The sequence below is a fragment of the Heterodontus francisci genome, chromosome 43, assembly GCF_036365525.1.
Source record: "Heterodontus francisci isolate sHetFra1 chromosome 43, sHetFra1.hap1, whole genome shotgun sequence".
Lineage (NCBI taxonomy): Eukaryota > Metazoa > Chordata > Chondrichthyes > Heterodontiformes > Heterodontidae > Heterodontus > Heterodontus francisci.
This window is the reverse complement of record NC_090413.1, coordinates 29,792,314-29,809,917: the sequence shown is the minus strand read 5'-3', so window position 1 is coordinate 29,809,917 and position 17,604 is coordinate 29,792,314. Positions and strand designations below refer to the sequence as shown.

At 46.8% G+C, this 17,604-nt stretch overlaps 1 protein-coding gene across 5 annotated transcripts in view; it reads left to right on the top strand.

Moving 5' to 3' along the window:
• Positions 1-566: 566 nt before the first annotated feature.
• The window catches only part of LOC137355807 (interleukin-12 receptor subunit beta-2-like), a 143,482-nt gene continuing 126,444 nt past the window's right edge, over positions 567-17,604 (top strand). For 4 of the 5 annotated variants that reach the window (XM_068021342.1, XM_068021343.1, XM_068021341.1 and 1 more), the window contains exons 1-4: positions 567-652; positions 10,705-10,783; positions 12,601-12,733; positions 14,244-14,398. In XM_068021342.1, the coding sequence (XP_067877443.1) occupies positions 647-652; positions 10,705-10,783; positions 12,601-12,733; positions 14,244-14,398 (373 nt within the window). In that variant the 5' untranslated portion in view covers positions 567-646. The remainder of the gene's footprint in view (positions 653-10,704; positions 10,784-12,600; positions 12,734-14,243; positions 14,399-17,604) is intronic. The other variant, XM_068021344.1, reaches the window with a different exon arrangement.

The following is a 17,604-nucleotide window of genomic DNA, read 5'->3' as shown; positions in this document are numbered from 1 at the left end:
AAATTGGTGATGGGCAATAAATGCTGGCACCGCCCATATCCTGTGAATGAGTAAAAAGACAAGGGCTGAGCATGTGACTAAGCTTCTCTTTTTTGTCATTCTGAGTAAATCTCTGTTGTTCTCTAACTCTTTCTCTCTCAGTTTAGTCTAATCTACATCTATCTCTCCATTTAACTGTCTCTCTATTTCCAACTTGCTCTTTCTCTCTCTTCCTCAGACTGTTTTCCCTCTGGCTCACTGTCTATGTCTCACCACATCTTGCTCACGCTCTCTGTCTTGCTCTCTCTCTAATCTCCCTCTCTGTTTCCTTTCTTCTATTTGGTAAATGTGGTGAGCTTTGTTTTATGTTGTGAAATATCTATCAGTGAGACGCTCTGAATGTGGGGAAGTGATGTATGAGTCAGGTTGCGACGCTCAATTTCTCAGTCTGATGCTCTGACGTACAGTCGAATATCTGCTCATATTGTTTTAAAATGATTGAAGACTGAGAGAACTGCAGCAACTGATAAATTGGAACTTTCTAATTCTGGACCATGGCTCACTCACAGAAAGGGCAGAGTTCCTCCACTGAGGGTTCTCACTTGTTTAAACAGTGAGACAAGCAGCAAGACAACAGCAGTACAGAGGCTCCTGAAAGATTCGACTGATGCAGGTACTCATGGCACACAATTCACCTACTTTGGTGTAGAATGAGGGCACCACAGAAAGACAGAGCTGGTCGAGGGCACTGGGGAGGCCAGAAGTCGAGGACATTGGGGAGGCCGGGGAAGAGATTAAGGGCACTTGGGAGGGGTCAGAGGCCAAGAGTCCTGGGGGTGGTTCTGGGTCAGTGGAACTTGCAGATGTGAAGGGTGAGTGGAACTGGGAGAGGTGAAGGGTTTGTGCAGAGACTGGGGAACTGAGTGAAGGGTAGGTGCAGCTGTGTTAGCCCTGTGTTCAGTCAAAGCATTTAAGCATTTCCTGTTGAATCATTTGCAGACTCAGTGGCTGCCACTGGGATTCTTAGAATCATAGAATGATACAGCACACAAGGAGGACATTCAGTCCATCACACCTGTGTACTCTTTGCTCTTAGTTCCACACCCCCACTCTTTCCCCATAGCCCTGCACGTACATCCTTTTCAAATATTCATCCAATTTCCTTTTGAAAGTTACTATTTAATCTGCTTCCATTGCCCTTTCGGTTCGTGTATTCCAGATCACAACAATTTACTGGGCAAAGTAAAAATTCCTCATGTCATCTCTTGTTCTTTTGCCATTTACCTTAAATCTGTGTCCCTCTTGTTATCCACCCTTCTCCAACTGGAGAGATTCTCCTTATTTGCTCTATTAAAACCATTCGTAATTTTGAACACCTCTATCAGATTTCTCCCTGAAATATCACTACTCTAAGGAGAACAACTCCCAGCTTCTCCAGTCTCTCCACATACCTGAAGTCCCTCATCCCTGGCACCATTCTAGTAAATCTCCTCTGCACTCTCTCCAAGGCTCTGACGTTCTTCCTGAAGTGCAGTGCCTAACATTGGACGGAATCCTCCAACCAGGGCCTAACCAATGTTTTATTAAAGTTTAGCATAACTTCCTTGTCTTTGTACTCTGCCGCTACTTATAAAGCCAAGGATCCCATATGTTTTTTTAAACAGCCTTCTCAACCTGTTCTGCTACCTTCAAAGATTTGTGTATGTATGCAGGTCTCTGTTCCTGCACCCCCTTTAAAATTGTACCAAGAAGTTTATATTGCCTCTCCTCATTCTTCCAAGCAAAATATATCACTTCACAATTCTCTGCATTAAATTTCATCTGCCAGATGTCTGCCTATTTGATTAGTCTATGTCCTCCTGAAGTCTATTACTATTTTCCTTATTGTTTACAAGTCTATTATGTCTTCTTTGGCCTCCTTGTCTCGGGAGACAATGGGGAAGCGCCTGGAGGTGGTCAGTGGTTTGTGGAGCAGCGCCTGGAGTGGCTATAAAGGCCAATTCTAGAGTGACAGACTCTTCCACAGGCGCTGCAGATAAAATTGTTTGTCGGGGCTGTTACACAGTTGGCTCTCCCCTTGCGCTTCTGTCTTTTTTCCTGCCAACTGCTAAGTCTCTTCGACTTGCCACACTTTAGCCCAGTCTTTATGGTTGCCCGCCAGCTCTGGCAACTGACTCCCACGACTTGTGATCAATGTCACAGGACTTCATGCCGCGTTTGCAGACGTCTTTAAAGCGGACATGGACGGCCGGTGGGTCTGATACCAGTGTACATAGTACTTGTATGTAGTATATTATATAGTACTTTATAAAAGCCTTTTGCAAGTCCATATACACATCAACCTCACTACCCTGATCAACCTTCTCTGTAACTTCATCAAAGTACTCAATCAAGTTAGTCAAACACAATTTGCCTTTAACAAATCCACGCTGACGTTCATCTATTAACCCACAATTTTCCAAATGCCAATTAATATTGTCCTGGATCACTCTCACCACTAACATTAGACTGACTGGCCTGTAATCCCTCTCCACTTTTATATCTGCAATCTTCCAGACCTCCTGGCATAACCCACAATGATTGGAAGATTGTGGCCACGCCTCCACAATTTCCATGCTTACTCCCCTCAGCAAATGCGGATGCATCTCACCCAGACCAGCTGATTTTCTACTTTGAGCAATGCTAGCCTTTTAAGTCTATATATCCTCCTTATCTATATTCTTGCCACCTCTTAACAATTTCATGGGTGTTCCTGTCCTTCAATACCTCACCCATTCTTAATGTGAGTGTCAGGAGGCTATGTGACAGAGGGGACCATCATGGTTGAGCTTGAGTCTGTATTCACTTCACATGTGCACACAGATTTTCCAATAGAGAATCACTGGGTAGTGATCAAGTGCTAGTTTTCCCTTCTGCAACTCGGGAGAAAGTCCGATTGTAGCCCCAACCATCAACCCTGTCTGAGATCAGCTAATGAGGCACAGAGCAGCATTGGAATCTGCACCTTCTCCTACACTTCACTGAGCAAAACATTAAGCCACCGGGGAGCCAGTGTTGTGAAGGGGCACAGGAAGGAAGGAATCTCAAATGTGAAGGCAGTGACTGGGCTTGTAGGGATGTGAGAGAGCATTGCTCTTATAGTATTGATTTAACTAGCTCATTAATGTAGCAAATACATGTTCAGGAGCAATTGCTGGAGTTTTGACTGCTTGAAGTGTGAATGGAAGAAATATCAGAGTGAGGTTCTGAAGTTGCTGGGTCCAATGGCTGGCAGCAAGTGAGGCTGCACCTCTCTAGTGGCAATAGGCATGTTCACACGATGAGAGAATACAATGTCAACTCAAGAACAGAGGGCATTACTCCCAGTGCCACATGCTAGCGAGAGTAGAAATATGAAGATAGAGAGGATCAATGAAGCATGGTGCAGAAGGGAGGGCTTCAGATTCTTAGGACATTGGGACCAGTTCTGGGGCAGAAAGCACCTATTCACAAGAGACGGGTTGCACCTCAATACCACAATGTCCTCGCGGAGAGGTTCACTCATGTGGTTGGAGAGGGTTTAAACTAAATTGGCAGGGGGATGGGCACCAGAATATTGAAGTAGAAAAGATGAATAAGGTGCAAAAGCTGAGACTTGGATGGTACTAGAGAAGGGAGTAGTTCCGTATTAGATGGGGGTGGACTGAGAAGGACTACGAGGAATGCAAAGACGATGCATGTGTAAATGCACAAAGTGTGGAGAATAAGGTTAGTGAGCTACAAACACAAAAAGCAGTTTGGGAATATGATGTAATGACAATAACAGAAATGTGCTTAAAAATGGCGAGGACTGAGTGCTCAAAAGACAAGGATGTAAAGTGTTCTGAAAAGATAGAGAAGGAAAAAAGTGAAGTTGGGTAGCAGTACTGATTAGGGAAGACATTGTAGTGTTGGAAAGGGAGGATGCCCTTGAGGGGGCATGGAAAGAATCCATTTGGTTAGAATTGAGGAGCAGAAGGCTACGATCATGTTACTAGGGGTATTCTATAGGCTTCCAAACAGGGAGGCAGAGATGGAGGAGCAAATCTGCAGGGAAATCACAGAGATGTGCAAGAACTATCGAGTGGTGATATTGGGGGACTTTAATTACCCAATATTGACTGGGATAATTTTAGATTAAAGGGTAAGGAGGGGGAGGAATTTTTGAAATGTGTTCAGGAGAACTTCCTTGATCAGTATGTTCTCGGCCCAACCAGAAAGGAGACATTGCTGGATCTGATGCTGGGAAATGAGGTGGGCCAAGTGGACCAAGTGTCTGTGGGGGAGCACTTGGGTAAGAGTGATCATCATATCATAAGGTTTAGACTAGAAATGCAGAAAAATAAGAAACAAAATAAGGTAAAACATCTAGATTGGAAGAGGGCTAATTTCAACGCGATTAGAAGGGATCTAGCCAGGGTAGAATGGAAACAAAGAATGACAGAAAGAGTTATCTTTAAGGAAGAGATGCTTCAGGTACAGGATAGGAACATTCCAACAAAAGCGAAAGGTAAGGGAACCAAAAACAGGGATCCCTAGATGATGAGGAAGATAAAGGTTATGATGAAATAAAAAAGAGGGTATATGATGCATCTCAGGTGAATTCTTCAAGTGAGAACCAGGCCATATACAATAAGTTGAAAGGGGAGGTAAAGAAGAAAGTTTGGCTGACAAAGAGACAATATGAAAATAGAATGGCAGTCAACGTAAAAGGGAACCCAAAATGTTTCTACCGGCGTGTAAATAGTGAGCAAGTAGTAAGAGGTGGAGCGGGGCCTATTAAGGACAAAGAGGGTAATATACGCTCAGAGGCTCAGGACACGGCTAATACACTTCCTTAGACAGCACCTTCCAAACCCGCAAACTCTCCCACCTAGAAGGACAAGGGCAGCAGATGCATGGGAACACCACCACCTGCAAGTTCCCCTCCAAGCCATACACCATCCTGACTTGGAACTGTATCGCCATTCCTTCACTGTCGCTGGGTCAAAATCCTGGAACTCCCTTCCTAACAGCACTGTGGGTGTACCTACCCCACATGGACTGCAGCAGTTCAAGAAGGCAGCTCACCACCACCTTCTCAAGGGCAATTAGGGATGGACAATAAATGCTGGCCTAACCAGCAACGCCCACATCCCAGGAAAGAATTTTTAAAAATATTTAATGAGTACTTTGCATCAGTGTTCACTAAGGAAGTGAAATCTGACAAAATATCATTAGAAGGGGAGAGAGTAGAGGCAATAGATAGGGTAAAAATTGAGAAGTGGGAGGTACTAAAAAGGCTATGTTTAGGGTAGATAAGTCTCCTGGTCCAGATGGCTTCCACCCCAGGTTGCTAAAGGAGGTGGGGATGGAGATAGCGGAAGGGCTTCCTATCTTCCCTAGATGTGGGGCGGTGCCAGAGGATTGGAAAGTGGCAAATGTAACATCCATTTTCAAGAAAGGGTGTAAGGACAGTCCTAGCAACTGCATGCCGGTTAGTTTAACAACAGTGGTGGGGAAGGTTTTAGAAATAACATTTAGGAATGCTCTGGATCAGAAAGTGGTGCTATTCCAGCCAATATTAGCAGCATCCAGGTCTTGGAACATGATGTACATCCGAAAAAAATCAACCCATACTTGGAGAGGTTCGAGTTAATTAAGGACAACCAGCATGGATTTTAAAAGGCAGATCATGCTTGACTAATCTAATTGATTTTTTAATGAAGTAAAAGAGACAGTTGATGAAGGGAATGTAGTGGATATTGTTGATATAGATTTTAAGAAAGCGTTTGATAAGGTACCACATAAAAGGCTGGTTAACAAAATTGAGGCTTGTGGAATAGGAGGGTCAGTGTCCAATTGGATAAAAAGATTGGCTAAAGGACAGAAAACAATGAGTTGTATGAAATGGTTGTTTTTCAGACTGGAGGATGGCAGACAGTGATGTTCACCAAGGGTCAATGCTGGGACCACTGCTTTTTTTGCTATATATAAATGACCTGGATCTTGGAATACAGAGTAGAATCTCAAAATTTGCCGATGACACCAAACTTGGAGGTGTGACAAACAATGAGGATGATATGAACAGGACATAGATAGGCTAGCAGAATGAGCAGACAAGTCGCTGATAGAATTTAATACTGACAAATGTGAGGTGATACATTTTGGCAGAAGGAATAGGGAGAGGCAATATATACTCAATGGCACAGTTCCAAAGAGTCTGCAGGAACAAAGGGACCTGGGGATGCATGTGCATCGATCTTTGAAGGTGGAAGGACATTTTGAGAGAGTAGGTAGGAACATAGGAACAGGAGTAGGCCATTCTGCCCATCAAGCCTGCTCCACCATTCAATTAGATCATGGCTGATCATCTACCTCAACATCACTTTCCCCACTATCACCAGATTCCTTGATGTCATTAGTATCCAGATATCTATCGATTTCTGTCTTGAACATGCTCAATGATTGAGCTTCCACAGCACTCTGGGGAAGAGAATTCCAAAGATTCACCACCCTCCGAGTGAAGACATTCCTCCTCATCTCAGTCTTAAATGGCCTACCCCTTATTCTGAGATGGTCCCCTGGTTCTAGACTCACCAGCCAGGGGAAACATCCTATCTACATCCACCCTGTCACTGTAAGAATTTTCTAAGTTTCAATGAGATCACCTCTCATTCCTAGGGAATACAGGCCCAATTTCCTCAATCTCTCCACATAGACAATCCCGCCATCCCAGGGATTAGTCTGGTGAACTTCCTTCGCACTTCCTTCAATCATAAGGTCAGAAGTGGGGATGTTCGCTGATGATTGCACAATGTTCAGCACCATTCGTGACTCCTCAGATACTGAAGCAGTCCGTGTAGAAATGCAGCAAGACCTGGACAATATCCAGGCTTGGGCTGACAAGTGGCAAGTAACATTCGTGCCACACAAGTGCCAGGCAATGACCATCTCCAACAAGAGAGAATCTAACCATCTCCCCTTGACATTCAACAGCATTACCATCACTGAATCCCCCACTATCAACATCCTTGGGGCTACCATTGACCAGAAACTGAACTGGAGTAGCCATATAAATACCGTGGCTACAAGAGCAGGTCAGAGGCTAGGAATCCTGAGGCGAGTAACTCACCTCCTGACTCCCCAAAGCCTGTCCACAAGGCACAAGTCAGGAGTGTGATGGAATACTCTCCACTTGCCTGGCTGGGTGCAGCTCCAACAACACTCAAGACGCTCGACACCATCCAGGACAAAGCAGCCCGCTTGATTGGCACCCCATCTACAAACATTCACTCCCTCCACCACCGACGCACAGTGGCAGCAGTGTGTACCATCTACAAGATGCACTGCAGCAACGCACCAAGGCTCCTTAGACAGCACCTTCCAAACCCGCGACCTCTACCAACTAGAAGGACAAGGGCAGCAAATACATGGGAACATCACCACCTGCAAGTTCCCCTCCAAGTCACACACCATCCTGACTTGGAACTATATCGCCGTTCCTTCACTGTCGCTGGGTCAAAATCCTGGAACTCCCTTCCTAACAGCACTGTGGGTGTCCCTACACCACATGGACTGCAGAGGTTCAAGAAGGCAGCTCACCACCACCTTCTCAAGGGCAATTAGGGATGGGCAATAAATGCTGGCCTGGCCAGCGATGCCCACATCCCGTGAATGAATTTAAAAAAAAACTCCCTCTATGGCAAGTATACCCTTTCTTGGATGAGAAGACCAAAACTGTACACAATACTCCAGGTGCGGTCTCACCAAGGCTCTATACAATTGTAGCAATACATCTTCACTCCTGTATTTAAAACCCCTTGCAATGAAGGCCAACATATCATTTGCCTTCCTGATTGCTTGCTGCACCGACATGCTAGCTTTTAGTGACTCGTGAACAAGGACACCCAGGTCCCTTTGGACATCAACACTTCCCAATCTCTCACCGTTTAAGAAATAATCTGTCTTTCTGTTTTTCCTACCAAAGTGAAAAACTTCACACTTATTCACGTGATATTCCATCTGCCATGTTCTTGCCCATTCACTTAGTCTGTCCAAGTCCCCTTGAAATCTCTTTGCATCCTCCTCACAACTTACATTCCCTCCTAGTTTTGTATCATTAGCAAATTTGTAAATATTACATTTGGTCCCCACATCCAAATCATTTATATAGATTGTGAACAGCTCTGGCCCCAGCACTGATCTTTGCAGTGCCCAAATAGTAACAGCCTCCCATCCTGAGAATGACCCGTTTATTCCTACTCTCTGTTTTCTGTCTGTTAACCAATTCTCAATCCATATACCAGTATATTACCCCTAATCCCATGTACTCTAATTTTGTTTACTAACCTCCTGTGTGGGACCTTATCAAAAGCATAGTAAAGCATATGAGATCTTGGGCTTCATAAAGAGAGACACTGAGTACAAAATCAGGAAAGTCATGCTGAACCTTTATAAAGCTCTGGTTAGGCCCCAACTGGAGTATTCAGTCCAGTTCTGGTCACCACACTTCAGGAAGGATGTGAGGATCCCTGAGAGGGTGCAGAGGAGATTTGCCAGAATGGTTCCGGGGATGGATGATATTAGTTAAAAGGTTAGATTGGAAAAACTGGGATTGTTCTCTTTAGAGCAAAGGGCATTAAGGGGAAATTTAATCGAAGTGTACAAGATTGTGACAGGCTTAGATATGTTCGACAAGGAAAAACATTTCCCATTAACTAATGGTAAAAGGTCTAGGGGATACAAATTGAAAGTTTTGGGCAACAAATGCGGGGGGAATATGAAGAAGAACGTTTTTGCACGTGGGTGGTAATGATCTGAAACTCGCTGCCCGGAAGGGTGATGGAAGTGGAGACAATTAATGACTTCAAGGGGAAATTGGATGGACATTTGAAGGAAATAAACTTGCAGGCCTACGGGGAACAAGCCAGGGAGTGGGACTGACAGAGCTGCTCCATGGAGAGCTAGCAAGGACTCGATGGGCCAAATGGCCTCCTCCTGTGCCGTAAATGACTCTAGTGTTGGAGCACATTCCAGCCCATTACTGCACCATGGAGTGTTGGGCACAGAATCTGCAGCTCCATTCACTCAATGCCTAATCAATACAGTTCCCCCTCTCCTGAAGGTGCTGACTCTCCCTGGTTTACAGTTCACCCTCTCCTGAAGGCGCTGACTCTCCCTGGGGTACAGTTCCCCCTCTCCTGAAGGTGCTGACTCTCCCTGGGGTACAGTTCCCCCTCTCCTGAAGGTGCTGACTCTCCCTGGGGTACAGTTCCCCCTCTCCTGAAGGTGCTGACTCTCCCTGGGGTACAGTTCCCCCTCTCCTGAAGGTGCTGACTCTCCCTGGTTTACAATTCCCCCTCTCCTGAAGGCGCTGACTCTCCCTGGGGTACAGTTCCCTCTCTCCTGAAGGTGCTGACTCTCCCTGGGGTACAGTTCCCTCTCTCCTGAAGGTGCTGACTCTCCCTGGGGTACAGTTCCCTCTCTCCTGAAGGTGCTGACTCTCCCTGGGGTACAGTTCCCTCTCTCCTGAAGGTGCTGACTCTCCCTGGGGTACAGTTCCTCCTCTCCTGAAGGTGCTGACTCTCCCTGGGGTACAGTTCCTCCTCTCCTGAGGGTGTTGACTCTCCCTGGGGTACAATTCTCCCTCTCCTGAAGGTGCTGACTCTCTCTGGGGTACAGTTCCCTCTCTCCTGAAGGTGCTGACTCACCCTGGGGTACAGTTCCCTCTCTCCTGAAGGTGCTGACTCACCCTGGGGTACAGTTCCCTCTCTCCTGAAGTGGGTGCTGTCTCTCTCTGGGGTACAATTCCCCCTCTCCTGAAGGTGCTGACTCTCCCTGGGGTACAATTCTCCCTCTCCTGAAGGTGCTGACTATCTCTGGGGTACAGTTCCCCCTCTCCTGAAGGTGCTGACTCTCTCTGGGGTACAGTTCCCCCTCTCCTGAAGGTGCTGACTCTCCCTGGGGTACAATTCCCCCTCTCCTGAAGGTGCTGACTCTCCCTGGGGTACAATTCCCCCTCTCCTGAAGGTGCTGACTCTCCCTGGGGTACAATTCTCCCTCTCCTGAAGGTGCTGACTATCTCTGGGGTACAGTTCCCCCTCTCCTGAAGGTGCTGACTCTCTCTGGGGTACAGTTCCCCCTCTCCTGAAGGTGCTGACTCTCCCTGGGGTACAGTTCCCTCTCTCCTGAAGGTGCTGACTCTCCCTGGGGTACAGTTCCCTCTCTCCTGAAGGTGCTGACTCTCTCTGGGGTACAGTTCCTCCTCTCCTGAAGGTGCTGACTCTCCCTGGGGTACAATTCCCCCTCTCCTGAAGGTGCTGACTCTCCCTGGGGTACAATTCCCCTCTCCTGAAGGTATAGTTCCATGTACAACTCAGCCAAGGAGCCTTTCTCAAGGTGTGAATGTGAACAGTGAGTGTTGATAAGATATTTTATTCAACAGAACAGCAGGGTCAATCCCACTCCTGTCTCCACCTAGTAGCTGCACACACTTTCCTCAAAGCGTGATCAGGAACAAGGAATCCTGGCTGATTTTCTCCTCTCTAACCCAGAGGTGCCTCCGCTGAATTCAGCAAGCCTGGCATAGAGCAGGGACAGAGACTGTGGCCCCCAATCTATGGGCTGATATATGGCAATGGGCAGAGCATTTACAAGAGAGCCTTGATTGAATGTTTTTGCAATTCTTGGTTGTATAACACCAGTTTTAATCTTTCCCTCTGATAGGTGATCCATCGCATCATGAGGATAGTCTATGAGGTGTTGCTATTTGCAGCTGTACTAATACAGCAAGGGAAACAGACAGGTACACTGCTACTTTCAGACCCTCAGACCCCTGATTACTCTCCAACACACTCAGCTTTAAAGCTAACCAAAGGAATAACATGGATACATAATATAATTATGGTACAGAATTTGGGGGAGGACAGAAAATTGCATTAAACATAGTTAGAAGTGAGCAGAGAGTTATAATCAAGTGAAAGCAAAATACTGTGCATCTAGAAATCTGAAATAAAAACAAAGTAATGGAAATATTCAGCGGGTCTGGCAGCATCTGTGGAGAGAGAAACAGAGTTAACTTTTCAGGTCAGTGACCTTTCATCAGAAGTTCTGAGTTATAGTTAAGGGCAGTTTTCAGAGTGTCTGGACGTTGGCTGTGTTCTTGCAGGATGGAGTCAAGTGTCACTTCTGTTCACTGTTTATATCAAAGATTTGGAAATCAGCTTTGAGGGTTGGTCTCAACATTTAAAAATGATACTAAAACAAGAAGTTAATTCTTTAGAAGACCAAAGAAAGCTGTAAAGAGATTTTGATAAGGTGGGGAACTGGGCTAAAAATCGACAGATGGGATTCAGCGTCAGTAAGTGTGAGGTGATGCAGTTTAGTTAAAAATAACAGCAGCAGAAATACCGCGAATGGGAATAGGCTCAGTTGCTTTAGAAGAGAACAGATATTTGGGGGATGGGTTCACAGGGCATTAATGGGAACACCTCAGATTGGCAAGGGTGTAAAAAAAGGCAACAGATTTCTAGGTTTTAATCATAAGAGGTATAGAATATAAAAGCGAATCAGTAATGATGAGCCTGTGTAAAACCTGAATGAGGCCTGTTAGTGTACTGTGGGCAGTATTGGGCTCCATAGCATAGAAAGGATATTGAGATTCACTGGGATGCAGTCTGGTTTGAGGAAATATAAATACAAAGATTTGAAAAATTGGGGCATTTTCCCAATGAAAACACAGATTTTGGACAACATGACAGAAGTGTTTAAAATTATGAAATTAAGGTAGACAGAAACAATTTGTTTCCGGCAATTGAGAGGTCAAGAATTGCACGTTGATACAAAGTTAAATGTAGAGATTTAGATCAGAGGGCAGTTGTATATGGAAACTGGTATAGAAGATGTTATATTTGAGTGTGTGTCAGTCAGGGGATGATCTTTATTGGCATTATACCTTCTTTCTACTGTGTGCTCTTCATTATTTCTGCAATGTGTTATTATTGTTGGATCATCTCTGTAATATTTCTGATCTGAACTTTATCTGTGATAAAATATTCCTGAGTGCCACTACAGTCTTTGGCACTGGCTCAGGCCTTTCTGCAAGCTGTGGACCCCTGGCCAGGGATGGTGAGGCCTGCGTGTGGGTCCCTATCCCCTGGCCAGGGATGGTGAGGCCTGCGTGTGGGTCCCTATCCCCTGGCCAGGGATGGTGAGGCCTGCGTGTGGGTCCCTATCCCCTGGCCAGGGATCGTGAGGCCTGCATGTGGGTCAGAACCACACTGTGCAGTGTCTTTCCACAATAAGCCATTCCTGAAATGCTGCAGGTCTACCTAGAAATGCGCAATGGATTGAGGAGTGATAGTTGCTGCTCCATGTCAGTGGCACGGTCACTGCTGGCCATTTCAGAGATTGAGACCAACTGGACTCCTGAGGCTGCTTTATGGGGACTTCAGGCCTGGTCAAAGAAGGGGTGTAGCACCAACTAGCTTCTCCCATCACCATGTGGCCCAGGGCTCTTGGAGGAGAGGCAGGGCCAGCTGGAGTTGACCACATGTCCTGCGACAGCTGGAAGGTGTTTCACTCCAAGAGTTCACTTTATTCCTCATTATTACCTTGGCACAGATCCACTAGACCCACCTCAAGACCTGTTCTGCTTCAGATTGGACAAGAATTCAGCAGTGAATTGTACTTGGAGCCCAAGTGATTTCTCCCAGATCCCCACCAATTACTCCTTCTATTATCGAGAGAAGGGCAGGTGAGTGGTCCCATCATATTAATGCTGGAACTGCACAGCCAGGCTCTGGGAGAGTGGGACACAGTCCCGGTAGATGTTAACAGCTGATAATCTTCAATCACTCGGTCAGAACAGTCCTCAAACGTTATCCTGTCTTTTATTTCTTACTACATAATCCAAGCTGACACTCCAGTGCTGTACTGAGGGACTGACGAAAGGTCATTGACCTGAAACATTAACTCTGCTTCTCTCTCCACAGATGCTGCCAGACCTGCTGAGTATTTCCAGCACTGTTTTTATTTGTGGAATTGTAGCCAGTGGGAGTCCGTCCCTTCAACAGGGCTGGGGAAAATGACGGATAAAAGAATTGTGGTACTCCCACCTTTCATTCTTCCCTTGCTCCTGCAATTTTCAGGCTTTTAAAACCAAAACTTAGTGTTACCTCCCCAGTACCTGGGCTAAAAGGGTTAAAATATGAGGACAGGTTGCATAGACTGTATGCCCTTGAGTATAAAAGACTAAGGGGTGATCTAATTGAGTTATTTCAGATGATTAAAGGAGTTGAGAGATATTATTTCTTCTGGTGGGGAGTCCAGAACCAGGGACATAACCTTAAAATTATTATATGGAATGTACAGCACAAAAACAGGCCATTTGACCCAACTGTTTATACTCCAATTAAACCTCCTCCCACCCCTCTTCATCTAACTCCAATCAGCAGAAACTTGATTTCCTTTCTTTCTCCTCTGGTTATCCAGCTTCTCCTTAAATGCATCTACACTCAACCACTCCCTGTGGTAGTGAGTTCCACATTCTCACCACTCTCTGGGTAAAGAAGTTTCTTCGAATTTCTTATTGAATTTATTAGTGACTCAACTCCTTTAATCATTTGAAACAGCTCAATTGGATCACCCCTTAATCTTTTATACTTGGCCCCTAGTTCTGGGTCGCTGACAAATGGGAACATCTCTATATTTCACTCCATCACATGCCTTTACAACTTTAAAGACCTCTATTAGGTCATCTCTCAGCCTTCCCTTTGCTAGGCCATTCAGGGGTGATGTCAGGAAGCACATCTGCACACAAAGGATTGTGGAAATCTGGACCTCTCTCCCCCAAAAATGCTGTTGTGGTTGGGGGTCAATGGAAAATTTAAAAACGGAGATTGATAGATATTTGTGAGGCAAGGTTACTAAGGTTACTAAGGCTTGCGGAACCTGGGCAGGTAGATGAATCTAAGATCCCTGATCAGCCATGATCTAGTTGAATGGCAGAACAGGCTCAATGGGCTGAATGGTCTACTCCTATTTCTCATTGACCTCACCTTCTCACCAACTGTGTCCAACTTCTGAAATGTGGGGCATGCATTTTGCCATTTATACCAGGAATGGGCAATACTCTCAATGGGGACATGCCCAGGACCTGCTGATCAGATGACCAGTGACCAGTGCAGCTCCGGTCGAGTTGAGATGAATCACAGCAAGCAGTAATGTTCATATACTGATGATCTGCTCTCGTTTCTGCTCCACAGCAATGACCTACTTCAAAAATCGACCAATGTAGCTTCATTGATGTTGGAAAGGAAGCTACTCCATGCAGGCATCACCTACATTGCCTGGGTCACGGCCAATACTTCAAAGGGAAAGGAAAGCTTAGCACCACTGGAATTCATCATTGAAGATATAGGTATTGGGATTACTGTCATACTCCGCAGGTCAGCATTTCAATGGTGTGTTAACAGTGGCTGTGTAAGACTGGCTTAACACTGGTCTATTGATTATCAGTAACAGGTACTCTGGTATATTTCTGTAACATGCCGATGAGGGGACTGGGAGGCGCAGTGCGTTCGAATCTGGTCTACTACCTCTGTAACCAGAATTTAAATTGAGCCCAGTGTGATGGGCTGCACATCCCATTAGTCGGGCAGTAGGGTGGAACAGGTTGTGGAGAACAACCCAGCTTCGAGTGAGCACTGGAAAACTCACACTTCATTCACATCAAACAGCAATTTCAGTGACAAAGATGAAATATTTTATAACTCTCCCTGTCACTGGGATACAGTTCCACAGAGCATGACTCACACTGGGCTACAGTTCCACAGGCACTGACTCTCACTTGGGTACAGTTCCACAGGCACTGACTCCCACTGGGCTACAGTTCCACAGGCACTGACTCTCACTGGGATACAGTTCCACAGGCACTGACTCGCACTGGGATACAGTTCCACAGGCACTGACTCTCACTGGAGTACATATTCACAGGCACTGACTCTCACTGGTATACAGTTCCACAGGCACTGACTCTCACTGGGATACAGTTCCACAGGCACTGACTCGCACTGGGATACAGTTCCACAGGCACTGACTCTCACTGGAGTACATATTCACAGGCACTGACTCTCACTGGTATACAGTTCCACAGGCACTGACTCTCACTGGGGTACAGCTCCTCAAGCACCGACTCTCACTGGGGTACAGTTCCACAGGCACTGACTCTCACTGGGCTACAGTTCTACAGGCACTGACGTCACTGGGCTACAGTTCCATATGTACTGACTCTCACTGGGATACAGTTTCACAGGCACTGACTCTCACTGGGATACAGTTCCACAGGCACTGACCTGCACTGGGATACAGTTCCCAGGCACGGATTCTCACTGGGATACAGTTCCACAGGCACTGACTCCCACTGGGATACAGTTCCCCAGACAACTGATTCTCACTGGGATACAGTTCCCCAGGCACTGACTCTCACTGGGATACAGTCCCACAGGCACTGACACTCACTGGGATACAGTTCCATATGTACTGACTCTCACTGGGATACAGTTCCAAAGGCACTGACTCCCACTGGGATACAGTTCCCCAGACAGTGATTCTCACTGGGATACAGTTCCCCAGGCACTGACTCTCACTGGGATACAGTTCCATAAGTACTGACTCTCACTGGGATACAGTTCCACAGGCACTGACTCTCACTGGGATACAGTTCCACAGGCACTGACTCTCACTGGGATACAGTTCCCCAGGCACTGACTCTCACTGGGATACAGTTCCCCAGGCACTGATTCTCACTGGGATACTGTTCCACAGGCACTGACTCTCACTGGAGGACAGTTCCCCAGGCACTGACTCCCACTGGGCTACAGTTCCACAGGCACTGACTCTCACTGGGATACAGTTCCACAGGCACTGACTCGCACTGGGATACAGTTCCACAGGCACTGACTCTCACTGGAGTACATATTCACAGGCACTGACTCTCACTGGTATACAGTTCCACAGGCACTGACTCTCACTGGGATACAGTTCCACAGGCACTGACTCGCACTGGGATACAGTTCCACAGGCACTGACTCTCACTGGAGTACATATTCACAGGCACTGACTCTCACTGGTATACAGTTCCACAGGCACTGACTCTCACTGGGGTACAGCTCCTCAAGCACCGACTCTCACTGGGGTACAGTTCCACAGGCACTGACTCTCACTGGGCTACAGTTCTACAGGCACTGACGTCACTGGGCTACAGTTCCATATGTACTGACTCTCACTGGGATACAGTTTCACAGGCACTGACTCTCACTGGGATACAGTTCCACAGGCACTGACCTGCACTGGGATACAGTTCCCAGGCACGGATTCTCACTGGGATACAGTTCCACAGGCACTGACTCCCACTGGGATACAGTTCCCCAGACAACTGATTCTCACTGGGATACAGTTCCCCAGGCACTGACTCTCACTGGGATACAGTCCCACAGGCACTGACACTCACTGGGATACAGTTCCATATGTACTGACTCTCACTGGGATACAGTTCCAAAGGCACTGACTCCCACTGGGATACAGTTCCCCAGACAGTGATTCTCACTGGGATACAGTTCCCCAGGCACTGACTCTCACTGGGATACAGTCCCACAGGCACTGACTCTCACTGGGATACAGTTCCATAAGTACTGACTCTCACTGGGATACAGTTCCACAGGCACTGACTCTCACTGGGATACAGTTCCACAGGCACTGACTCTCACTGGGATACAGTTCCCCAGGCACTGACTCTCACTGGGATACAGTTCCCCAGGCACTGATTCTCACTGGGATACTGTTCCACAGGCACTGACTCTCACTGGAGGACAGTTCCCCAGGCACTGACTCTCACTGGGATACAGTTCCACAGGCACTGACCCGCACTGGTGTACAGTTCCCCAGGCACTGATTCTCACTGGGATACAGTTCCATATGTACTGACTCTCACTGGGATACAGTTCCAAAGGCACTGACTCTCACTGGGATACAGTCCCACAGGCACTGACTGTCACTGGGATACAGTTCCACAGCACTGACACTCACTGGGATACAGTTCCACAGGCACTGACTCTCACTGGAGTACAGTTTCACAGGCACTGACTCTCACTGGGGTACAGTTCCACAGGCACTGACTCTCACTGGAGTACAGTTTCACAGGCATTGACTCTCACTGGGATACAGTTCCACAGGCACTGACTCTCACTGGGATACAGTTCCACAGGCACTGACTCCCACTGGGATACTGTTCCACAGGACCGACTCTCACTGGGATACAGTTCCACAGGCACTGACTCTCACTGGGATACAGTTCCCCAGGCACTGATTCTCACTGGGATACAGTTCCACAGGCACTGACTCCCACTGGGATACTGTTCCACAGGCACTCTCTCACTGGAGTACAGTTTCACAGGCACTGACTCTCACTGGGGTACAGTTCCACAGGCACTGACTCTCACTGGGGTACAGTTTCACAGGCACTGACTCTCACTGGGATACTGTTCCACAGGCACTGACTCTCACTGGGATACAGTTCCACAGGCACTGACTCCCACTGAGATACTGTTCCACAGGCACTGACTCTCA